The sequence below is a fragment of the Fusarium falciforme genome, chromosome 5 (genome assembly GCF_026873545.1).
Source record: "Fusarium falciforme chromosome 5, complete sequence".
NCBI classification, from domain to species: Eukaryota; Fungi; Ascomycota; class Sordariomycetes; order Hypocreales; family Nectriaceae; genus Fusarium; species Fusarium falciforme.
Genome location: NC_070548.1, coordinates 3,948,703 through 3,972,608, shown reverse-complemented (window position 1 = coordinate 3,972,608; position 23,906 = coordinate 3,948,703). Strand labels below are relative to the sequence as shown.

General features: G+C 52.2%; 10 protein-coding genes and 1 pseudogene across 11 annotated transcripts, besides 1 other annotated feature; 5 read left to right on the top strand and 6 right to left on the bottom strand.

The window, feature by feature from the left end:
* Positions 1-1,981: 1,981 nt before the first annotated feature.
* Positions 1,982-3,145, bottom strand: NCS54_00747700 (Beta-lactamase domain-containing protein; the record flags this gene model as incomplete). The annotated part of the gene is made up of 1 exon (XM_053152904.1): positions 1,982-3,145. The coding sequence occupies one exon, from the start codon at positions 3,143-3,145 to the stop codon at positions 1,982-1,984; it is 1,164 nt and encodes a 387-aa protein (XP_053008879.1).
* Positions 3,146-3,466: 321 nt separating this feature from the next.
* NCS54_00747600 (EthD domain-containing protein) lies at positions 3,467-3,892 on the top strand (the record flags this gene model as incomplete). Its single annotated transcript, XM_053152903.1, has 1 exon — positions 3,467-3,892. The coding sequence occupies one exon, from the start codon at positions 3,467-3,469 to the stop codon at positions 3,890-3,892; it is 426 nt and encodes a 141-aa protein (XP_053008878.1).
* A 285-nt stretch (positions 3,893-4,177) lies between these two features.
* NCS54_00747500 (Hypothetical protein) lies at positions 4,178-5,038 on the top strand (the record flags this gene model as incomplete). The annotated part of the gene is made up of 1 exon (XM_053152902.1): positions 4,178-5,038. One exon carries the CDS (start codon positions 4,178-4,180, stop codon positions 5,036-5,038), a length of 861 nt encoding a protein of 286 aa, XP_053008877.1.
* Positions 5,039-10,383: 5,345 nt separating this feature from the next.
* NCS54_00747400 (Hypothetical protein) lies at positions 10,384-10,860 on the bottom strand (the record flags this gene model as incomplete). The annotated part of the gene is made up of 1 exon (XM_053152901.1): positions 10,384-10,860. The coding sequence occupies one exon, from the start codon at positions 10,858-10,860 to the stop codon at positions 10,384-10,386; it is 477 nt and encodes a 158-aa protein (XP_053008876.1).
* Positions 10,861-11,747: 887 nt separating this feature from the next.
* On the bottom strand, positions 11,748-12,629 carry NCS54_00747300 (Hypothetical protein; the record flags this gene model as incomplete). Its single annotated transcript, XM_053152900.1, has 2 exons — positions 11,748-12,171; positions 12,229-12,629. 2 exons carry the CDS (start codon positions 12,627-12,629, stop codon positions 11,748-11,750), a joined length of 825 nt encoding a protein of 274 aa, XP_053008875.1.
* A 718-nt stretch (positions 12,630-13,347) lies between these two features.
* NCS54_00747200 (Hypothetical protein) lies at positions 13,348-14,021 on the bottom strand (the record flags this gene model as incomplete). Its single annotated transcript, XM_053152899.1, has 2 exons — positions 13,348-13,564; positions 13,618-14,021. The coding sequence occupies 2 exons, from the start codon at positions 14,019-14,021 to the stop codon at positions 13,348-13,350; spliced, it is 621 nt and encodes a 206-aa protein (XP_053008874.1).
* A 997-nt stretch (positions 14,022-15,018) lies between these two features.
* Positions 15,019-16,503, bottom strand: NCS54_00747100 (Hypothetical protein; the record flags this gene model as incomplete). Its single annotated transcript, XM_053152898.1, has 1 exon — positions 15,019-16,503. One exon carries the CDS (start codon positions 16,501-16,503, stop codon positions 15,019-15,021), a length of 1,485 nt encoding a protein of 494 aa, XP_053008873.1.
* Positions 16,504-17,207: 704 nt separating this feature from the next.
* On the top strand, positions 17,208-18,002 carry NCS54_00747000 (Hypothetical protein; the record flags this gene model as incomplete). Its single annotated transcript, XM_053152897.1, has 3 exons — positions 17,208-17,253; positions 17,300-17,733; positions 17,787-18,002. 3 exons carry the CDS (start codon positions 17,208-17,210, stop codon positions 18,000-18,002), a joined length of 696 nt encoding a protein of 231 aa, XP_053008872.1.
* A 1,272-nt stretch (positions 18,003-19,274) lies between these two features.
* NCS54_00746900 lies at positions 19,275-20,516 on the top strand (annotated as a pseudogene). The gene is made up of 3 exons: positions 19,275-19,971; positions 20,024-20,150; positions 20,201-20,516.
* Positions 19,275-20,516: a sequence feature.
* A 664-nt stretch (positions 20,517-21,180) lies between these two features.
* Positions 21,181-21,756, top strand: NCS54_00746800 (N-acetyltransferase domain-containing protein; the record flags this gene model as incomplete). The annotated part of the gene is made up of 1 exon (XM_053152896.1): positions 21,181-21,756. One exon carries the CDS (start codon positions 21,181-21,183, stop codon positions 21,754-21,756), a length of 576 nt encoding a protein of 191 aa, XP_053008871.1.
* A 276-nt stretch (positions 21,757-22,032) lies between these two features.
* Positions 22,033-23,561, bottom strand: NCS54_00746700 (2-methylcitrate synthase, mitochondrial (Methylcitrate synthase); the record flags this gene model as incomplete). The annotated part of the gene is made up of 3 exons (XM_053152895.1): positions 22,033-22,528; positions 22,578-23,452; positions 23,514-23,561. 3 exons carry the CDS (start codon positions 23,559-23,561, stop codon positions 22,033-22,035), a joined length of 1,419 nt encoding a protein of 472 aa, XP_053008870.1.
* Positions 23,562-23,906: the final 345 nt, after the last annotated feature.

Below are 23,906 nucleotides of genomic sequence, written 5' to 3'. Positions count from 1 at the left end.
CGACTTTCCAAAACTCCAATTTACACGACTGATGTTCAATGACTGCAAAAACATCCGTGCTACCAATAAGCTCCCCCGTGACGCTCGCTCCTGGAACCCAGTTTCTGCTCATGTGTAGCATCAGCTCCATTCCTATGTACTCAGGGTCGGTGCTGGCTGAGTCTCGAATCAATGCCCGCCGGATGTCAGGCCTATATAAGCTCATGAGTAATCACACAGATGCTTTGAGATGAAGCGGAACTCACCAAGCAAACATCCCGATGCATGGCCGATGTGGAATGCGTCTCTCCAGGTCTGTAGGTCTCATAAACTCGGGGATTCGGAGGAAATCCACCCGAGTCCCAAGAACATACCACTAACACCAGTAAGTGCGAGACTCACCCAGAACGACTATGGTGCAACATACCCTTAGGAGGACATACTGAATCCAGAATATCGACAGCAAAAGATGGAGTGGCATTGGACCATACGAACAAATGTAGTGATAGAGGCGAGATGCGAGGACGTCGGTTGACTGAGCTGACAGGACATTCCTCAAACTCGGTTCCTCGACTGGAAACAGGCCGCACCGATATTGGAGCCGGGCTTCGTTGACCATCTTCATTATGATGTTATCCCACGGGCCCATATCGTTAGAGACTTTGGGCAACGAGAGATGTACCGGTAGACTGCCCCATGAGCTCGTGTGAGCCCGTGGTTCGGCAGCCAAAGGGCTAGGTCTGATGATGGAGGCTGGCAACACGTCCAGGCTGACAGCGGTCCCATCTAAAATGCTTGCAATGCAACGCTCCATGCTGTCTTGACGACCGTCCACCTCAAGTGTGGGCATGTCAGCAGCAGCTTTGTCGGTTTGAGCCAGGTCAGCATCGAGGTCATCGTCTGCGGATGCCACCGGAAAGCAATCTGAGAGATCAAAGAAGTCCAACTCTCGAGTTGGGACAGGATCGGGTATTTCCAACACGGCGGCATACGGTGTTTGGTGGGAATCCTGATCGAGAGAAGACAACGGCAGATCGCACAGGGCTTGTGGCTGTCCATCAAATGCCGAGATGATGTCGTCTGGAGGAGGGGTCTGTTGCACCGTCAGGGGCGCACAGGGCACATCAGCGCCTCCATGGCGCTCACTCTCCAGATCAGCGTCCTTCGAGTCTTGTTTCTGCTCGCTCACGGAACAAGCGAGGCCGCTGATGCGTAGAATCGTAGCCTCTAGTTGCTTGCATCTAGCCCGGAGTCTTTCTTGTTCCTCTAGCAATGTACTAACTTGACCGTTGTTGGACTGGGCTAGGCTAGTCTTCAAGGTCTCGATCGTGCCCTCGAGTTGGCGGATGTAGGTTCGTTGGCGCTCACGATGTTGTCGTTGAGATTTACGATCGGTGGCGCGTTTTCTTGCTCGTCGGAGTTCATCCTGGGGTGGTTCTTGGACTTCCGGTGCACTGTCGAGATCGCCATTGCTGGCGCTGACTGAGGCGTTCTGTGGTGCCATGGGAGCTGTCTACGAGGTCTGGGCGACTCAAGCAGGACCGCGCAGGGTGCGGATAAGGGGAAATGGCATGGGAAGACCATCACCACGTCCCCTCCCACGGTGGGCTAAATACGGTAGTCTACTATACATGGCCTCGGCGATGACGGATGCGGGGAAAATCTGGGGTATCTGGTCAGGGGGCCCGGCTGCGGCCTCGCTTAGTCGAGCCGTCCTCGGTCCCATCCCGTGCCGAATTAAACGAGTTACGGGGCCGGCTCGGATTCTCTTGGAATACGAAGAACGACGGAGCTCGTAAATGACGCCGGGACCACCCCGCCAATCACCCCCTTGAATGTTCTTACTGACACTCAAGGCCACTGTGTTGGCATTGGGATATGATGATATGATATGTTGATGTTGTATTTTTTTTGATATAGTTAAAGCCCGGCCCTTGATGGGATAACTGCGCCAGAAGATAGAGGGACACTCTCATCCCTCGCTATGGAATACTTACATCAATCAATAATCACCACCAAAGCCGTTGGCAACTCTCTCGGCAACAATCTGCCTAATCGCCCTCACAATAGGCTCGAAAGTCCTCTCAGGCTCCCTGACAGAAGGCGTATCCATATTGTTGTGACAAATTGCCACTGCAATCCCATCTCGAAGGTCCGCCCAGGCGATCGAGCCCCCTGCTCCAGGGCTGTATACAATATCCCGGTGGTCACCCACCAGGGGGTCCGAGGCCCCGGCCTCACCACCAAGCCAGAACCCCGCTGCCCCGAACCAGACTGGGATTGGAAGCACCTTGTCTGGATCAGACGCACCTTTTCGGGGACGCACCAGGCCAGCCGCTCGCTCCGGCGTCATCAGACGGACGCCATCCAGGGCGCCACCCTCGGCAATGAGAGCAAAGATGCGTGCGACGCTCTTGGCGGTCGTGATGGCACCTGCACCTGGATCTACCGCCTGCTGAACTGCGCGCTGGTTGTGCACCTTGCCCGAGGGAAAGACACCAGCGGGGTTAACACCGTATTTATCGTCCATTCCAAAGCTGTCCCCTCCGTACAGCGTGGCAACCCGGTCGAGATCATCGTCTGCTACCCCGAGATGAAAATCTGAGATTCCCAAGGGTCTGCATATCTCCTCCTCCACAAACACGTTGAATGGCCTATGCCTCGGGTCTGTCCGCCGCACAATCTCTCCCACGATCCACCCCCAGACAAGCACGTGGTAAGCATTGTGCTTCCCAGGCTGGAAGATAGGCTCTTGCTCAGCGATGCGTGCAATCATCCAGTCCCAGTGCGCCATCTGTGCAGGTGTTGTCGCTGGCATCTGGGGGATTCCCGCGCGATGAGAAAGGACGTCCTCCACCGTGATGGATTCCTTTCCATGGGCGGCGAACTCTGGCCAGTAGCGACTGACGGGTGCGTCGGTGGTCAGGAGGCCCCGCTCGGCCTGAATGTGAACAGCCAGGGCTGTAATACCCTTGGTGACAGAGAAGACTGGGAAAAGAGTTTTGGGATCAACTGGTCGCTTAGTGTCCGTGTTCATGACGCCGGCGGTAGCATCCGCAATCAGCTCACCGCGGTGGTAAGCAGCGACTGAGATGCCAATCTCGCCGAGCTCCAGGGAGCGTTCCAGGGCTTGCTGGATGAGGGCTTGGTGACTAGTCTTCTCCATGCTTAATCTGTTGGCGGTTGTCTTCTGGTGATCGAAAGTGTTGTACTGGACCACTACTCTACTCGTATCACACCGGCGCACTCGAGCCATTTCATGAGGAATATCTCGAGCTACCCCTCTTGGACTGACAAGTCTGGACTGACTCGGCCCCCTGTCTACTGACTCTCAAACGAATTGAGTGTTTTCCCGGGCTTGAAATTGCCTTGCATTCGGTCGTCTCAGTCGCTTCCATTTTGTTTCTTTCCCCTTCATCTTATGACAACTCTCATTCCCAAGTGAGCTCACGCTTTGTTCCTGCGCCTACCACTTCTACTCTTCACAATGGCCTTTACAGTTATTCTCTTCGCATATCGGAAGCCAGGGATGACGCCTGCAGCTTTCCGTGCTCACTACGAAAACATTCACGTGCCGCTCATGAAAGAGCTTGGCGGCAGCCTCTTCCCCATGAGCCATACGCGACGATACATCTCTCAGCTCCAAGTTGATTCTGAGGATGAGGCTCAGCGGTACCTACCTGAAGTGATGAGCGGTTCACCATCCGACCTCAGCTACGATGCAATTACGGAAATGTCCTTTGACAGTAAGGAGGCTTTCATAAAGTTTTCCGAACTGCTAGCTAAACCTCACGTCGCGCCCAAGGTTGCGGAAGATTGTGCTGCGTTTCTGGATGTCTCGCGAGTGCCATTGGTCGTGGTTATCGGGGAGAGGTGCGAGACTCGCCGTGACCCCTGTGTTTCTGGAGGATAAGAGCCTATCTTAACTCGGGAGCTGTGATGGTGGCTTTCAGATGGCAACGAAGTCCGACCTCTGTATTAGGCTTGGTGCGAAGAGTATTCTTTCATGCTTCAGGGGGGCTGCTCGTGAAACCGAGTCAGCTCAGCTTCGTCAGTTGCCTGTGGGTGGGGGGCTGTCTTGTCATTGAGTAACACTGCCGCGGTTAGAGTATCTTGTGTTTGCATAAATCTTCATCTGCTGCTTCTCTCCGATGTCCCTGCAAACCAAGCCTTCACCATCTGAGATCAAGCTGTGGACATGAATATCACCAACTCGGAAAAGAAGCTGGCCGGCGGCGTAGCCGTCATCACTGGCGCTGGTGCTGGCATTGGGTCTGCTTTCGCCCTTCGCGCGGCTGAACTAGGCATGACTGTCGTCGTGACTGATGTCTCTGCACCGCGCGCCGAGGCTGTTGCCCAATCTATCAGAGAAAAAGGTGGCAAAGCTGAACACAAGGCCATCGATGTCTCGGTGCCATCGGAACTCGAGGCACTGGCAGAAGATGTCTTCGCTCGCCATGGCCACGTCCGTTTACTCATCAACAACGCTGGCATCGAAACCCTCGGCTTCTCATGGGAGATTCCCGCCTCACGCTGGGATGCCACTCTCGACATAAACATCAAAGGCGTCATTAATGGAGTCAGAGCTTTTGCTCAACGCATGATCGACCAAGACGAGGAGTGCTGGATCGCCAACCTCGCAAGCATTGGTGCCTTTAGCGTATTCCCAACCCAAACAGCCTACATTGTCACCAAGCATGCGGTCCAGGCTTTCTCCGAGGGCCTTTTTCTGGAAATGCAGCTCAAGAAAAGCTCGGTTAATGTGTGCTCGGTTATCCCAGGTATGCTCAAGACGAGCATCTTTGACGCTGAGCCAGGGGCGGGAGAGCCCCCCAGTGCTAAAGCCTATCGACAAATGATGCATTCGGCGATGCACACTTATGGCATAGATCTCAACGAGGGGGTTAAAATCATGATGCGTCAGATAGCTGAGGGCAAGTTCTGGGTTTCGTCGCAACCGGAGATGACGGCACAGGCGGTTGGACGACGCGTGGAGTTCCTAAAGGATCAACGAGATCCAACCATCGCTGAAGATTCGAAGTACTTGTTGGGACTTTGAGATGGTAGTGCTATTACGATCTCAGTGGCTTTGGAATCGAGTTGTCAATGAGCTTGAGATTAATCAATGTCATTATTAGTGACGTCTCCATCGTGCACAATATCAAAGAACACAATAATAAACGCATTCTTGTTTTTCATTGACCTCCGTTAGGCACAATATAAAAGAACACAACAATAAGGACATGATGGTATCAAAATCCAATGCTGTAAAACACAAGACAAAAGAAACCATGATATCAAAAAAAGAATGGAATAAGCGTCAATAAACATTCTGGGTGCGCCTCGCGGGATAGCTGAACTACTTGTCCTCCAGTTACCAGCGTGCTCATTTGCTCCCTGGCAGCTGGTTAAGCATGTACAATTCTGATTTACCTAACAAACATTGTTCACTCAGCCCTTCCAGACCTTGAACAGCACTTCCAAAGTTGTGTCCGGGATGGCCATGGTTCCAATGAACCAGGGCTGCGGTGACGTGCCCGGAGCCAGCTTGAGGTCATACTTGAGCAGCAAAATGGCGAAAATTATCTTCATCTCATGAACTGCCAAGAACCGCCCTGGGCTAAAACCAATTAGGACATGATTAGCAGACAGACCTACATTGGTTGTTGGGTCAATGAACCTACCATGGATGCCTTCCGTGGCCGAAGAGGAAATAGTTGTTGGTGGTGGTGACGGGAGTCTTTTCCTTGGTACTGGAATACTCTGGGCGGCAGAAGCGAAAACCATCAAAAACATCCGGGTCCTTGTATACGTCCGGATCACGATGCAAGATCAGACTCGGAGCGCCCACCTTGGCACCAGGCGGGATGACAGTGCCATCTGAGAATCGAAACTCCTGTCGAGCATTTCGCTGCAGTGCCACTACGAAGAGAGATTGTTAGTCGAGGCGTCCTTGGCTACAGACCAACGCCGGTCAGGATGGCAAGACTCACTCAGACCAGCAATGTTGAAGCGGCCAGATTCTCTCAGGAAGCTTTCCAGTTTAGGCAGCCTCTGGAGTGTGCCATATGTCAGTTCGCCGTCTTCAAGATTCTCAATCACCTCTCGCCGTAGTGGCTCGAGGTACTTCTCGTGCTGTGCAGCAAGGGTGTAGAGGGCGGCTGTCACGGTCTCAAAGCAAACCAAGGTTAGTGTCATTCTGCTTAAGCAGAAGCGTCATGTCAAAGTTGCTTACCATGGTTGTGGTATGAATTGACGCAACGTTCAGCGCCATAACCCTCTCAGCGATCATGGGACCGTTTCTTTCGACTGGGGGAGCCGCGTCAACCAGCCACTGGACGAGGTCCTCAGGCTTGTTGCCATTCTCATCCAGCTTTCCTTCCAGTCGCTCTTCAATGTACCTCCGTAGGAACTTGTAGCCGTTTCGTCGATGCTTCATAACTGGGAGGAACTGCACCACGATTCTGAAGCTGGTGTGAGCATTATGAGGCCAAGCATCCGGAAGGGAGGTGAAGCGTACGGTTTGATCCAACCTGGAAACATACGAAGGACCTCGGCGGACATGACCACAGCTTGAGCATAATCAGCAGCATTTTGCAAGAATTCCTCATTCCGACCTATGCATGCGTAAGCGTTACTTTCAGGCATCGTTATGGGCCTGTAGCCTACAGAACTCGGTTCCAACATAAATCCGGTTGGTGATTCTTCCGATCGTAAGGGCAATTGCATCATACAAGGCGATTGGCGTATATTCTAGAGGTCGCTTTGGTCAGCGTGAGCCCAGGACGACACGACGCGCTTACCTGGAGGGGAGCCAATGTACTGATCAATTGCAAGCGTTGCCTCTTCCAGCATCATCGGCGTCTTGACGGGAATGCCCTTAGTTATCGGCCCGCGAACAACGCTTGTGTGGTATGTCCTATAACCAACGCCATATCCCATAGTCAGAGGGATTTGTTGTTGCTGTATTAAGACTGGTTAGCAAAAAAGAGAAGAATGAAGCATTCACGAGTGAGCGTACATCATTTGCACCGTCCTGCATATTCAAGATCGTGTCTGCAGCCTTCATGTATTCGGCCACCTTGTGCCGGTCTGTTACGAGGACATACTCTCCCTGGATCGTAGCGATGCGAAAGAGCCCGTTTTTCGATTTGCTTTGGCTTTTGCGTACAAAGTCAACAGGGTTTCGCATGAATTTGATTGCTGCGATCCATGGGCCAACAAAGGGGATGGGCAGGAACCCATGCGATAGCACTTTGGGCTAAGAGGGTTGATGTCAGCCTACCAATTGTACGAATAATTGTTTCTGTGGCTATGGGAGACATACAGTCCTCTTATAGTATCCAATCCTATTGAAGATGAGATAGACGGTCAGTACGACCATAATTGCCTGGGAGATTGACATGGAGTCGGCGCGAGAGATGATCCAAGAAGCAAGGGGTAAAGCCCCTGCCTCGCTGGTGAGATTGGTTGCCATTGTCATTGCTAGTATCAGTCGGTAGAGTAAAAAGTCAGTGTATTAACAAAGTGGATGTGCAGGAAATTGAAAGAGCGAGGGTTTATAATCAGAGGGGTATGTCCGAAATACGTAGATGGAGTTGCGCGATGTCAGCTTGCTTGACTCAGCGCGATGCCCAGGCCTTGAGACTGTTGTCCAAGGCCCTAGTTCTTTTCGTGAGAAAACCAATGCTTTTGTGGCCTGTGATAGCTATTCTAATTTAGCATTAAGAAAAAAGAAGCTTAATAGATTACAACCTCAATGCTAGTCGAATTGCAAGTTAATCGTGTCCTAAACCCATCTCCTTCTCCTCTCCTCTCACTCCGAACCAGGTGTCCGTGGTGCCATGGTGCCATGGTGCCATGTAATACATCCGGTCCCTCACATCCCCCTTCGGCGTTGACATGAGTCTCAGCATCTTTTCCATACCTTCTGGTCTTTTAAGCTTCTCCTCCACCCTTTCATCGATCTCATCGACGCGGGCTGCGAGATCGAGGACTGTGGCGGCCATGCCCGCCGCGATGGGGTTCGCAAAGGACGTTCCGGAACTTACTACCCTCTTGTATGTCGCCAGGGCTCTCGCTTTCTTCACAATATTCTCTCTTTTCGCCAGGTCCAAGCCCATCCCCAGTGTCATAAAGTTGAAGCCGCTCCCAACTTCGGGGTTGGTGCCGCCGTCTTGACCGTTCCCTTCTGAGGCATGAACGCAAATCACGTAAGGGTTGTCCCTGGCTGGGAATGCCCGTGGCTCGTTCTTCCCATTATTGGAAGCAGCTGCAAACATTAGACGTGGTGAGGCCTTTCGAATCGCCGCCTCGACCTCGTGCACGATGTTATTGTAGGTCTCCAAGGCCGACTGTTCCTTTGCCTCGTCTCCATCATCTCGAGCAGCTGGACGAGTAAGCCCAAACGACATGGAAATGATATCCACGTCCCATTTACTTATCGCGTGCTCGATAGCCTGTTGAGTTACTAGTGTCAGTACATCGGTTGGTAGTTGCCAAAATCTCCAGTCCAGCGACGCCGCCGAAGAATCTTACCTTGGCTATGTTCTTGGCTTCATAATACCTCACAGCGTTCTGGTTGAACACCTTTTCGATTTATATATATCAGTCTCGGGGGCTGACTTGTGTAGAAGATAGGCGCAGTTGGTTCCGTGTAACTCATCGTCTTCGTCCTTTGCATCGGCACATATCATGACCATGATATGTGGGGATATCCGACGTGGTCATCCCCACCCGGCAGTATCCGTTCCCTCCAGGTGCAAGGTAAGTTTGGTCACTACAGCCTGGGGGAAATATCCAGCAATGCTTCTCCAGTTGTTGAGCCGTCAATCCCAAGTATTCCTGACAACGGAAGCCTTGGTCTCCTGTTAGATGACGCCCTGGAAAGACTAGATGAGGGAATCCTAGCACGCCAGAATGCCCTGCGCGGGGAATTGAATCACTTGATGCAATATCCATACGCCACGGATCTCAGGGTGATCGAGGCCCAATTTGAAGATGACGCTGGTAGCCTTCCAAGGGGGGTGTACGCTTGGATCTTTGACGATGCATGCTTTCGAAAGTTCTTGGCTGATCCGCAGCTTCAGGTGCTTTGGATTCATGGCACCACAAGACTGGGAAAAACCATGCTGCTCTGTGGGATCATCGATGAGCTTTGCCAGACTACCGATAAGGTTATATCTTATTCCTTCTTTGCAGGCACCAACAGCGGTATCGAAAGTGCCACAGTTGTGGTCCGCGATTTAATTCATCACCTCGTCGCGCAACAGCCATCGCTCCTCGAACAAGTCAGGGACAGTTACGAGCTGCCGGGGATAACCCTGTCCGACGACCTGGATTCCTATCAAGACTTGTCCAGAGTACTTCGGGTCATGCTAGACCATGAGTCGATGACTGATACCGTCTTTATCATTGATGATGTAGACGAGAATCTTTTCGGACTCCTCGCCCCCTCATGCTTGCAGTTTCCCTCTAAATGGATCTTGTCAGCCCGCAGCACAATGAACATGGGGTCAGCATTAGATCTCTGGCAGCTACAGAGTAGAGTACCTGGCAGTACGAAAGCATTATAACCATTTGATGAGGAGAAACATCTATGACTACCTGGTTTCCAACGCCGGTGGCAGTTTCCTTTGGGTGTCAATGGTATGCCGCGAGCTAGAAGGCACTCAACGTCGAGACATCCCGAATCTTTTTGAAGTCGCGATCACCTGGCCTTCCATCGCTCTATGACAAGATTCACTACGTCACCCTCAAGTCGCAAGATGGAGATCTCTGTAAGGAGGTCTTAGCTACTGTTACGGTCGTATATCGTCCTGAGACGATAACAGACCTATGACTCTTATCAACCCGTTTGAGGACTACTACACGGATGAAGGGGTCAAGAGCTGCATCACGTCCAAATTTGACTCTTTCTTAAATATTCGCGGTGGCATTACCAATTTCGTTGACAGATCGGCGAGGGGCTACATTTGCAGCAAGCTTCTGCCTCTTGACATTGCGCTCCAGCATGGCGTTATCCTTAACGCACCCCTTCCTCGCCGGAACTGGTCAACGCGACACAGGCTGAGCTAGAGGCGGATCGTCACGTTGATTTTGGGCTCAGCGACGATGGCGACTGGATCATATGTGACGGAAAGCAAGTGCTGTGGCTTCCTCCAGAATTTCAAGCATCATGCTCTTACAGCGGCCAGAAACGTGGTGGTAATTAACTGCCAGAGGACTCTTGAGATTCGAGTTCGAGTAATCGTAAGGGATGTTGTAGATCTACCAATCAGTGAGTAGAGTATTGAATCAAGGCCTAGAGGCTCCATTCCATAGCTTCAATGCGCTCGATCTGTTTGCAGGCAGTTTGCTTCTAGAATACTATTTGAGCCTGGCCGACGCGAAGTCGTTAGTGCGTCAGGACAGGATCCAGGTGATGGGTTCTTCTACCCCCATTTGCTTCTCGTCTATGATGTTTTGCCCTGGCACTTCGGCAACTTCATCGTCAACATACTTCAGCCCTTCCAGAACACCCTCGTTCATCGCCTTAGAATTGCCGAGTGTTGCTCCCACAATGTCTTCCTCCTCTTGTCTCACCCCGTCCTTGTCCCACCAGATCTTCCGGACCCTAATGCCAAGGATAAACGGGGTAGATCCATCAAAGCTTGAAGCGTGGCTCTCCTCGTTCCCGTACGAGGCGGTCGCGCCAGCAGTGGTGCCCGAATGCGGGTCAGTGGCAGCGGCCTGGCTGTTGACCTGGCTCTTCTTGGACAAGACCTTGGATAACTTGGCACCCTCAGTCCACATTAGTCCAGTGACAAGGTAAACCGGCTTCTTTCTCTTCGTGTTGTTGATGTGAAAAGCTACATTGTCGATCTCAAGGGCTTGCTTCATGTACTCAGGCGTAGGGATAAATTACTGGACGAGAAGCCTCTGGACTGTCAGGATTTCGTCATTCTCGCGCTTACGCAAGAATGAGAGCATTGCGCCCAGTCCGTCACTGCCAAAAATCCTGGCCCAGATGCTGCCCTCGATGCCTCTCAGCTCCTTCAGGGTCGACTGAATCCGGTCTTTTCGGATCGGAATGTTGGCTGGGAAGCGGGGATCTCAACAGTATCACCGCAATCGAGCGGGGAAAGGACGCTGTTCAGGTCAATGCCTCGCAGCACAGAGCCCAGCTCGAGATGGCCATTGGGTGGCGGGGGGATGTTGAAGTCGGGGGCATAGATGGAAAGACGGTTGAGGGCTGAAAGTAGCCATTGTGGTTTTGATGCATGAAAAGAAACAGACTAGGTTATTTATGGTTACATGGTGTTAGGGGGAAACGCTGTTAACGGCGGCCAAGACTAGGCATGATTTAGGTAGCCATCACATCCCTTGGGCAGCCGAGCTTATGCAGCTCTCTCAAAAGCAATGCAGACAGGCCTTTGCTAAGGGGTACCTCAATTTCCGTGATCAATCCATTCAAGCAGATGTACTCTTTAACCAGCACATACAGGGATTCAGTGGTTGATTATCCATGGGACGAAACAGATCGAGAAACTAAGCCAAACCAAATTGTCCTATCTACTATGTAATGCCCTAGTCTTAACAAGCTCAACCAGAATCACATCATCAGCCGGAGTTATAATCCACTAGATCTCCTACCCAGAACCTCGGTAAAAATAAGCCCTCGGTCTAGGGGTGTGGCCAGGAGAACGAGGACGGAGTGTGTGAATGGGTTAAGCCGTCCTGTGAGACGGTGGATTATAACTTCGAAGCGGTGGTTAAGAGTTTGAATCTTATCCATATAGCTCAGGGTGGTTCGATGACGCCGAGGCAGCCTTGGTATTTGGCAGGTGTGTCTGTTCCTGCACCGGTGTCCTCGAGGTAGGGCTTGGAGGGGTCTGGTTACCGCTTCGACGACGACCGAGTACCCGCAATCCAAAAACCCCTAGAACAATCAGGCCGATGACACCGACACCGCCAACTACGCCTCCCACTATCGCGCCGATGGGAGGGTTGGAATCTGGCCCATCGGTTGGACCAGATATAGTCTCGACTGGCTTTCCGTCGACTAGAACTACCGTGGAGAATTCCCGTTCCTCGAAGCTTTGTGTAGTTCTGAATTCGACGTCGGATGAAACTATTGTGGAGTCACACGTATAAGCGATGATGCCGCTGCCGAAGCGTAACCGGAGACAATATGGAGCCGCGGATGAAGTGCTGTGAATAGGGGTGTCAGTCAAGTCAGTAAGCTGCTTTCTGGACTTTCCGACTTACCAGGAATAAGTGAGCTTGTTTGTGCGGCACTTGGAATCACATAGCTTTGTATTAAAGTATGCCGAACTATCAAGACAGGTTTTGCGAAGGCTGGTCCAGCCGCAGAAGACGCGGGCATGTTGTGCCAACTCCCATGTGCAGCGTCGCCCTCCCTCGCACACCAAGGCCGGGTCGTCCAGATCGTCATATCCACAGGTGGCATCAGGCGCAACCGTGATGGTGAGAGTGCCCGAACGCACCTCAGCAAAGTCAGACGCGGCCTGTCGAACCTCGAGTCTTTGCAGGGACGGGTTGGTATCCCGTGGGCCACTGGTTGATGTAGCTGCGGGTGGTGCTAGGGCGGCTGTGTTTCCAACCAAGATGATAAACACGACTCTCGTCAAAGCAGCAATGAGAGGCATTGTGAAGCTTGCGGCAAGACTGGTGGCAAGGTTGGATCACGGGGAGATTTCTGCGTCGCCAGCGGGGGAGACTCGCCTTGACTAAATACCATCCCCAATGACTACGTGAGAGGTAAACCCTGCTGTGGCTTCTTCCAGCTGAAAGCCATTACACTTTGACAGACGAGTAATATTCTATATAGCCCGCCATCTGTCAGAACCGAGCTCATACCACTCGAGGCAGCGAACCAGGTGATTCTCATAAGTCATGCCAAGCCTCATATTGAGTCTGGACGCATCTGTCATCAGCCAAAATCTTGGCCATATGACCTCGTTGGCTACAGGCTGCAAGTATTCCTGTACGCTGGGCTACCCCGCCCCTTTCAGCCGCTTCGTATGTCTGTCTGAACCCCCTTGCAGCAAGTGTAAGGAAGAAGACGGTGCTTTCAAGCGCTTTAGGTACGTAGCCGACCGTTTGGCCCGTACGATCAAACATGTAGGAGCTTGGGTCACGATAGACAGACTTGTGGGAACCTTGCGAGGCAGGGCGAATGCTTTCACATCCGCACATCAGTGTCGCCATCACCGATTCGTATTCATAAACAGATTTCCTTTAACCATTAGAGCATCCTCAAATTTAGATCTTAATCAGAAATATGCGCTTCCAGAACTGTCTCTTTGTCTACATTTCCAGCCCAACTCGATATGCAAACCACCTGTTAATGGCCAGGTACTCATCTCAGCCAAGTATTTCCCTCTCCTTGTTTCCGCCTTCTTCTGCACAATACGGATCAAAAGGCATCAAAGGCCGGATAAACTGGCCGAATCTCTCAAGAAGGCCATCATGCCACACATCCAGAGGCTGGCCCGTGATGTCATTCCCGTAGCCCACTTCCCGGTAATACACCATGACACGCGTAGATCTCCCTGCCACTGTTCGCTGATACATCTCGGCCCTAGATCCAGGGTTAGTTTCAGATGGTTGAGAATTCAGGATATTCTTACTCACTGGTAGACTGTCTCTGCGGAGAGAAGACTGACGAGGCTGTTCCGGCCCAGAGGCAGATGGCGCGATCTGTGGATAGCTTCAGCTCGCCATCTAACACTTGGGATCTTGGGTTTATAGGTCGAAGACTGCACCCAGGGCCGTGCTCTATCGGGGTCTGTGTTCATGCAGTGGCGAAAGTCACTCTGATGGACATGTGCTCTATCCCATGAGATGCCGCCAGTGCCCAGCAGGAAAGGCAAGTCCCGGAAGAAAATACTAAAATCGACTGACCAGTGCGAACAGCTAGCATTCTCAGGGTCAGTATACGCTCGCATTCTAAGCACCCATCCCCACTCAGCTGTCCAGTCGTATTCAGGGTCGACAGAGATCTCACACTCCCCAATCCCCCGTAGGCTGTCGCTCATCATGAGTCGGGGCCCTAGAGAAATAGTGAATGCATCGTAGTGCGCTTCAGAACGATTTCCTTGGCGAATTCGATCTAGCCATGTGTTAAAATACGCCCTTATCGTCGACCTCGAGGCTCTGCTAAGTAGAGAAGCCCTGGAGAGTTCGCTACAGCTCCACAAACATGCTGCAGCGACTGAATTTTTTCTCCTTCGTACCCAATTCCTCAAGGACATGTTTCGAGAACGATGTTCGACACTCAGGCAGGACTCGTTCGATGGCTCCATGCAGTCTGAGTGGTTGTACGCAGACGTAGGTGGCATCCTCTCCAACGTCTCGTACTCGGGCGGCGCTTCAGCACCAACTAAATGAAACGAGTTCATGCTCTCGACTATACGATGCAGTTTCACAGCCGACGCCCTAGAATGTGAAAGAGATGGCTGTTCCTCGGGCTTTCTTGTTGAATTGTGTAAGGCGCTTCTTGCAATGCGATGAATGAGTGGTGTGTGTGTGCCCGTCTGGCGAAACGATAGAAAGAGAAACAAGAAGAATTCAAAACAAGGCATAAGAAAAGAAGAAAAGGTATAAATTTAAAGAACCTACAATGAGAGAACACTGGGTTTGTCAATTTGGCTTCATGCTCGCATCTGCATAGCTGCTTATCGTAAAGCTTCAAGGATAGTCCGTGATAATTACCTACCCGGCAGCACTGCATGCTCCCCAAAGGCAATTAATAAAGTGTGGTAAAAGCCAATTCAAGAGCTTTCAAGTTTTACCTTTAACTAGGGAATAATTTGAGGTCTCTTATTATATTTTATGCAGATTTACTCATCATATTTGAGACGAGTTACTTACCCTCCTCACTATACTGTTGTCTCGTGTATTTTGTACCTACCTGACAGTACACCACCTCTTGCTAACCTACAAGCTTGGATCACGTCCTCCCCAACCACAATACCGTTGTAGCTTTACTCTGAACTTGAATAAATGCTATCGCTAATCGGGTAGGTTCAAGAACTACTCTCCCTCAATCCTGTCAACGTCAATATTTGTATCAATGTTCTCCGCCCCCACAACCTCCTCCATGGCATCCCACATGACAGCAGGAATCTTCCACCCAGACGTCTTAATTCCGCCATTAGCATTGACTTGCCATCTCCTCATCTCGACTTTATCCGCCTTGACGATCCTCTGCGCAAAGTCGGGAAGAACACCAAGTCTTGTGTCCTCTCCTCCAGCGCCGCCACGGTAACTAAGCCGCATCGACGCCAACGCGGCCGAGAATCTTAACTCTGCAAATCCAAGGCAAGACGAGGAGTTCGAGTTCGCTACAGCTTGTGCGAATGAAGTTACCAGAGGAGTAAAGGCCTTGGGATTTGGTACTTCCCGTATCTGCTTGGACGGTCGGTCCTGATTCGCCGTGGCTTCTGCTCTCTTTGGAAGACGGTCCTCGATATCCGAGTTTTCCGAGTCGATGTCCGGTAGAGAATCACATTGATCGTCTGAATCAGAGTCAAAGTCAGGCTCTACGTCGTCTTCCTCTTCTTCCTCGGATCCAGAGTAGACATCGAGCAACCACCCTCCATCTGGCGTTGTCATGGACATGTCGACAAACACAGACCTCACCGAGGAACCAAAGCGTCTAAAAGCGCGATGTGATATACACCAATTCCCCCAAAGGAAAAGAGAAACAAGTGTCGGAAGCTCGCAGATCCTCTGCATCCTAAGACTGAGACGGTCCTCTTCATCATCTGAGACGAGTATCGCCTCTTCATTCTGTGGGTCAGGATCCCAGAGAAGAATGGTCAGCGTGGTCAGATAATTGTACAGAGGCTGCAGCAGTGCTCCGGCGAGCGCGACTTTGAACTCTTTTCGTAGAGTGGGCATGCGACGCGGCGGCATGTACAAGTCCCAGATGGTGTGCTCGAGGCATGGAAGGGCTTTCACCATAACACAGATGGCATCGGGATGAAGTCTCCGGCCGCTGCTATGCCTTGTGTTGCAGTCAAAGGCTTGTAGGTCAAAGAATGATATGCATGAGACAGGTGGAAGGACGCTCGTCTCGATGCTAATGTACTTGAACAGGTTCCTCTGCTGCTTCACTCTGAGGTTTCCTGTACGCAATATCGGGTCATCAGAAGGCGAAGTAGCCGTCAAAGTCAACTTGACATCTTGTCCTTCCCAACAGCTCAATCGCGTGAATAGTGCAACAATGGCCTCTGCAAAGACGCGCGAATTCTTCGCAGCCTCTCTACTGCTCTGGAACTTGTTCCGCAGACGCTTATCGCTGACAACCGGGAGGACGACATCATAGCGAAAAGTCTTGACCGAACCTCGAACTGTCTCGTCTGAAAAGACGTCATCAAACTGTCTCAGAGACTCGGGGTGGCTGTTGAGTTTGACTGTGTTGAAGGAGCGCGTCTTGACGCGACTGATGGCGGCCCTCGAGACCCTGCCCACGGTAACCGAGGCGACAAAGTCGAGGGTTTCCGAAGAGGACATTGTGAGAACCAGACCGAGCTTTTGGCTATCGGATGCCAACTCGGGAAAGTGCTTCAGTGTCTCAGTCAAGCCCTGCCAAAGATATGCACAGAACGCGTCAAAGTGGCGCCAAAACTCCGACTCTCAAGAGTCTCAAGATAACCGGGCTCTCAGACGCGTTCAGACAAGGTCTTGGACTAATTGTGGTAGAAAAGCCATACCGCTTCTAATCTCGATCCGCACTCCCACAAGGCGGCACAGCAGCCCACATCGCGGGAGCCCATTCTTCAAGCGAATCCCAAGACCCCAAAAATAGTGGTAGCAAGGGTTGATGCCCATGTCGAGTAATCTTATTGCTCGCCATATATCCGGCTACGGCGGACAACCAGTGAAGCAAACATAACTTCAGCTGACAAACAGACAACAGTAAAAGGACTTCTTCTTCAACATCACAATCACCTACGAGAAATGACGCAATTCGTCTCCTTCACCTCCCATCTTCGGGTGCCACAGCCGATACAGGTGGACCACCCTATCATGGCCCTGCATTCTCGATGGTGCAATCAAAGACGTGCCCATTGCGACAGCCCGACAGACCCGGTTGAATTAATAATGCTGTCCCCACGGCGAGGTCTATTTATGTGTGGAGTTGTGCCATCTTTAGACGTCTACCCCAGATTGATAAACCCAGTCTTGATCAGTGATCAGTCATACACTCAGCAAACATGGCCCAGGCGGATATTATCCTTTACACCAACCATCGGTGCCCCTGTAAGTGCTCACACTGCCTGGTCGGGACATGTACTGACGAACCCAGTCGCCCACAGGGCTCACATCACCCTCGCGGAACTCGGGCTCTCCTACAAGGAAGAGATCATTGACCTAGACACCCCGAGGACCCCCGAGTACCTCAAGGTCAACCCCCGCGGCTTGGTACCTTCCATCTCCTACAATGGAGAGATCATCACCGAGTCCGCCATCGTCGCTCAGTTCCTGGCCGACACCTACCCCTCTGACTTTCTGCCTGCGTCGTCGGACCCCAAGGGTGCTCTCACCCGGGCAAGGATCAACTTCTTCACGGATACGTGGTCGACCAAGGTTCAGTCGCATATCTTCAAGCTCACCTACTCTGCGTCTGTGAGCGAGGAGGTGGTCAAAGACGCTACCGCCAGCATCGTCGAGGAGATTGAGCCTCTCCTCTCCAACGCTGCGCCCTTCTTCAACGGCAGCGACAAGCTCACATTCGCCGAGGTGAGAGCCTACCCATCCACACGTATACAAATGGATGTCTAACAAAGCAACAGGCAATCGTCGCACCCTTTGTCATCCGCTTCTTCACCCTGAGCAAGCACGGCCTCGTCCCCGCCAGCTTCCTCTCGGCTCTTGAGAAGGAGGCTCCCAACTTTTACAAGTGGGCTCAGGCTGTGAACAAGCACCCGAGTGTGCTGTCCATCTATAACGAGGATGCGATTGTCGATGGTACTAAGAAGCGGATTGCCAAGCTCAAGGCTCAGGCTTGAGTGACCTCGGCATGAGTGAAATGGGAAGACGATGTGATACGCAGACAGGATGATGATATCATGACAGTTCAGAATATGAAGTTACGAGGAATATTTGCCAATCTTATGAAGAACATTTCTTAATCTTATGATGATGTTGTCAGTAGTATTGGCGGTCGCGGCAGCTGGATTCCATCAACCATCAACATCATGGGCAAGCATCCAGCGTTGGCAGATCATTCCGGTGGCGACAAGTCTCACCATTCTCAGTTCCATCCATCATGTCCTCTCTGCTGCAAGGTACAATGCACCATCCACAACCACTTACTCGAAGCCACGAGTCATATCGTGTCCTCGCAAACATGTACTCCCCATCACCCGACTCGACCTGTCGTAGCACTGGGATCCTCAGCTCCTTCGTCTTCTGGTACAACAGATATCAATGCATCTCAGGACCATGCCGACCACGTGGGCCAATCTCTCCGACGAAACTCAATGGAAGGGACTCAAGCAAAGCAAAGCAATCAACCCATTTGTGTCTCCTTTAAACACCCCTGTAACAGAGCTCCAAGGGTGGACACAAATACCCACACAGCCCCTGTGCCAAGCAACACTTGGCTCTTCACCACTATTTAAATGCTACCAATCAACTTACCCCTGCCTAGAGAGCCAAGCGTCCCAAGTGGAGAAGAACCCTTGCCGTTCATCCCGCTCGATTTCCCTGTTCCCTTGACAAAATCCAGGGAACAGCGACGACTAATTTTAAACACCAACAAACGCGCGGCTCAGAAACCAGTGGCGCGTCTTTGAATCTCTAATCCGTCGGGAGATCCTGTCAAGAAACCATGTAACACCCCGGCAAGCCTCTCCCGCTTGACCTTGGCAAAGTCTCCAAGTGGAGTTTAATGGTGACACACCGTCCGACGGTGGTTGATCTTGGCGGGTCAGGGAGGCGAACGAAAAACCCTTGAAATTGCAGGGCCTCATGGATCTCCAAGAGCCGTTCCAGAGTTGGAGATGGCCTCCTGAGTTGCCCCAGCACGGTCCCTCTTCTCCTTTCCTGCTTCTTCCTTCTTCTGTCTCTTGTTTCTTTCCTTTCTGTCCTACATTTCTACTCTCCTGTTTGCTCTCTGACGCGTCTCAGTAGACGAGTTTCTTCTTTTTCATTTTCTGTCGTTGCTTGTTTGCTCTTCATTGTCACTCCTTACTCTTGAGCGTTTCAGTCTAGCTCGTCCACTCCTTGACCGCGACAGACATTTATTCACTCCTTTTCCCGAATTATCATGCAATAGATCCTCTTCGATACTGACACCCAAGATGTTCTCCCGCTACCTCCTCCCGGCTGCCGCCATCCTCGGCCTCGCGGCCGCCCAGACTACTTCCGAGTGCAACCCCCTTAACCAGACCGACTGCGATCCCAACCCTGCCTTTGGCACGACGCACCGCTGGGACTTCAACAGCACGCCCTCTGCCGACCTCTGGGAGACCATTGTCGGCGATGTCCCCTACGACAAGGACCACGGCGCCATCTTCTCTGTCAAGAAGCAGGGTGACTCCCCCACCATCCGCACAAACTTTTACTTCTTCTTTGGCCGCACCGAGCTCCATATGAAGGCTGCTCCCGGAAAGGGCATCATCAGTTCCATGATGTGGCTGAGCGATGACCTTGATGAGGTTGATTGGGAGCTTTTGGGTGCTAATGACACGCACGCCTCGACAAACTACTACGGCAAGGGTGTTGAGGACTTTACCCAGGCGGGATGGCATTACATGAAGGACGGCATGCAGGAGGACTATCACAACTACACCACTACCTGGACAAAGGACCAGCTGAACTGGTATATCGACGGCGAGGTTGTGCGAACCCTCAACTATGCGGATGCCAAGGGTGGAGAGGCGTATCCTCAGACCCCGATGAGGCTGAGCATTGGTATCTGGGCTGCTGGAGATCCTACCATGCCTGAGGGAACCCGTGAATGGGCTGGTGGTGGTGAGTTTGACTCGACTTGACTCATAACAAACGTCATACTGACCAGACGCAGATACCGAGTACGACAAGGGCCCTTACAGCATGTACGTCAAGTCTGTTCTCGTGGAAGATGCCAGCACCGGCAAGGAATACGTCTACGGCGACAAGTCTGGCAGCTATGAGAGCATCGAGATTGTCAAGTAAGACCTCACTCCACAACACAACAAACCCTCCTTCTAACCATACCTAGGGGCAACTCGACCGCCTACGAGAACCTCCACAAGAAGCCCAAAGAAGCAGAAAAGACAACCGGCGAAAAGTGGGAAGCCCTCCCCACGAGCACCAAGACAGCCGTGTACGGCGGAGGCGTCGCCGTCGCAGCGGTCGGCGTCAGCGCCCTCGCCTTCTACTGGCTCCGACAGCGCCGCGCGGGCGCGAGCGAGGCCAAGGCCGCCGAGGTGGCCGAGCAGGAGAGGACGGACCTCATGTCTTACCGGGCGGGAGAGGACACAACGAACCAGGGTCACGAGTACAGCGCGGCCCGCTGGCAGAAGCTTTCGACTTGATAAACAAGTATGGATGCTACGTTGGAAAGTTTTGAGAACAAACCACGCAAAGCATTTCCACTTGTTGTCAATCCCTCTTGGGGCAATTTTCTTGATTTTTATTTTAATCTGGCATTTCAGGGTATATACAACACACAGGAACAATCATCACAATCATAGGAAGCACAATTTTTTTAGCTAGGCGTTGCAAACAGATAAACTCGTAGGCGTTAGAAATAGAAAGCGAAATCTCACTTCACGCTCTAAAACAATCCAATGGGAGTCTTGGGACCAAGTGGCAACGAAAAGAATATTCTAGACTTTCCAATGTCAAGAAGGATTCGGCGCCAGTGTCAAAAAATTGTCAATTTTGTCAGCGCAAGGGCGTGAGTGTCGTCCGGGTATTAACAATGTTACTTGGGTTAAAGCCGTCTCCGTTGTCGGGGCTAAAAAAGTTGAAAAGATTTAATTGACGATGACCCAGGCTCACCTCGAAAAGAACAAATCTGTATCAATTCAACTCAGCTTTACATTGTTCATACTCGTATTTTATCCTCAATCTCATAGCAAGCGTTCATTCATCAAGCATATCACCATCAACCTTAGGAGCCACCACATACTCATCCACCTCGGTCCTCTCACCACCTAGACACTCAATACCAAATCTCATCTTATCACTTCCATCATGTCTCTCACCTTCCGCCCCGCTACCCCCGCCGACATCCCTCCAGTCCTCTCTCTCGTCCGCTCCGCCTACCGCGGCGACTCGTCCCGCGCCGGGTGGACCACAGAGGCCGATCTAGTCGCCGACGACCGCATCTCGGCCGAGTCCCTCCACGCCAAGATCACCGACCCCAACGGCGCCGTCATGCTCGCCTTTTCCACCTCTACCTCCGGTACTTCAACCCCTCAGTCAGACTCTGACGCGGATCGCGACCCTAGCCTTGTCGCCTGTTGTGAGGTTGGTCGTCGTGACGGAGATCACGCCTACTTTGGCCTCTTTGCCGTGTCACCCGAACTACAGGCCGCCGGCATCGGTAGACAGGTTCTTCAACGTGCCGAAGAGCACGCCAAGAAGGAATGGGGCTCACGCATTATGAACATGTGGGTTATCTGGAAGCGTGAAGAGCTCATCGCCTGGTATGTCCGAAGAGGATATCGCATTACCGGTGAGAAGGCGCCTTTCCCTTATGACCAGCTTGTCAACGGCAACGCGCTCAGGGACGATTTGTACTTTGAGATCTTGGAAAAGGAGTTGTAACGTGCGGGACACATCATGACAACTATATAACCAAGTTAGACAAGATGAATAGACAGGGCAACCACTTATCACATTGGATGTAAAGAGTCACGTCGACTCAGTATGTGTGAACCATCGAAACCAATCACTGGCGTCAATAAAGGCACAGACATGAACGTGAAATCATCATGGGCTATCTCGGTCCATTGCGAACCCTTATATACACTTTTAGACATGTCCCAAATTCCAATCGCTTTGCATACAATTTTCCTTTCTCTTTGGGTATATTTGACCAATTTACTGGCCCTCAACCTGCTTGAGGATGCCCTCGAGGTTGATGCTCTTGGGTCGCTCAATGGGCAGACCCAGAGCTCGGTCCCAAACCAGTTGGGCAAGAGGTCCCAGACCTCGGGACACACCGAAGGTGGCGGTGTAGTAGAGGGTCTCGTGGAAGCCATAGTGGTGGAAAAGGACGCCGGAGCTGCTGTCGACGTTGGGGTAGGGGTTCTTGGTCTTGCCGTGCTTCTTGAGCACCTCGGGGGCGATCTGGCTGTTCTTCTGCACCAGCTGGAAGACGGGGTCCTGAGCGATCTCAGGGCGAGCGGCAGCATAGTCCATGAGAGCCTCGAATCGAGGGTCGGGCTTTCGGAGGACAGCATGGCCGTAGCCGGGGACGACACGGCCCGAGTTGAGGGTGGACCAGAGGTAGTCGTTGACATCCTGCTCAGTGTACTTGGCAGGGATGGCCTCCTTCATCTGGAGGATCCATCGGAGCACCTCCTGGGCGGCGAGACTATTTTACAGGTTAGTAATATGTCAATTGACCATGCATATTAACTTACCCGTGGAGGGGACCGGCAAGACCCTGAAGACCGGCACTGTAGGACAGGAAGGGGTCGGACAGAGCACTGCCAACCAGGTGAGTGGCGTGAGCAGAGACGTTACCACCCTCGTGGTCACCGTGGAGAGCAAGGTAGAGACGGAGGAGATCCTGGAAGTTCTCGTTCTCCTTGCCACCCTTGCCAAGCATGGCAGCAAAGTTGTAAGACCAATCCTGCTCGAGGTCAACCTCGGCGGGGAGAGCACCACCGCCACGGTAGGAGTTCTGGTAGATCTTGGCAGCAATGGTGGGCAGCTTAGCCAGGAGGGAGATGCAGTCATCAAAGGTAGGCTCCCAGTAGTCAGCCTTGTTCAGACCCTGCTCGTAAGCCTTGGCAAACTTGGACTCGTAGTTGAGAGCAGACACAGCCATGGCGAATTGAGTCATGGGGTGGAGGTCCTTGGGGAAGTTGTCGAGCATCTTGGAGACAAACTCGGGGATCTGAGCCTTCTCAGCGAGCTCGCGGGAGAAGACGCGGATCTGGTTGGTGGAAGGGACCTGGCCAGTGAGGAGCAGCCAGAACATGGCCTCGGGAAGCATCTCGGTGCCAGTCTTGCCCTTGGGGAGCTCCTTCTGGCAGTCCTTGATGGTACGACCGTGGAAGCGGATACCCTCGTTGGCGTCGAGGACGGAACCCTCCCAGACCATGGCCTTGAGGCCACGCATGCCACCAAGAGTGTTCTCGACCTTGACCTCGCCGATGGTCTTGTTGGCATGGGCCTTGACCTTCTTCAGGAGCTCTCGCTTGGCGGGGATGGCCTCGCGGAGAGTGGCCTTGAGGTCGGGCTCAGCAGTGGCATAGCCGCGGGCGCCGACAAAGGCGGCACGGGTGAGGGGCTGTGAGAGAGGTTGTAAGTCCGAGTTCAAACAATCACATGTAGATCCGTGTGAGACGTACCTTGAGCGAGCCAAGAGCCCGGCGAGAAGTTGTCAAATTGAGGGCCATTGTGAGATTGTGCGAGAGGAGATGAATTGGGAGAAGAGAAGGGAGAAGAACGAGGAGAAGGGTGAGGTAGGGCAGGTATGCATTGGAACTGAACTTGGGCCGCGGCTTCCCTGCTATAAACGAATTGAAGCGGCAATGGGGACTTTGCCTGGAGGGCAGGTGGGGGTCTGAGCAGTGTGCGTCTGGGGTAAGCCGGGCGGAATAGCGGGGGAGGAACTGCAGCTGGTGTTTGCTCTATTTTGTCATGCGGGGTTGGGTCAGTGCTGTCTGTGCTTTTTTTTTTTTTTTTGGGTGCGTCATGGTTGGTTGGCGGCGTGCGGAGAAGGGAGACTTACGGAGTACAGC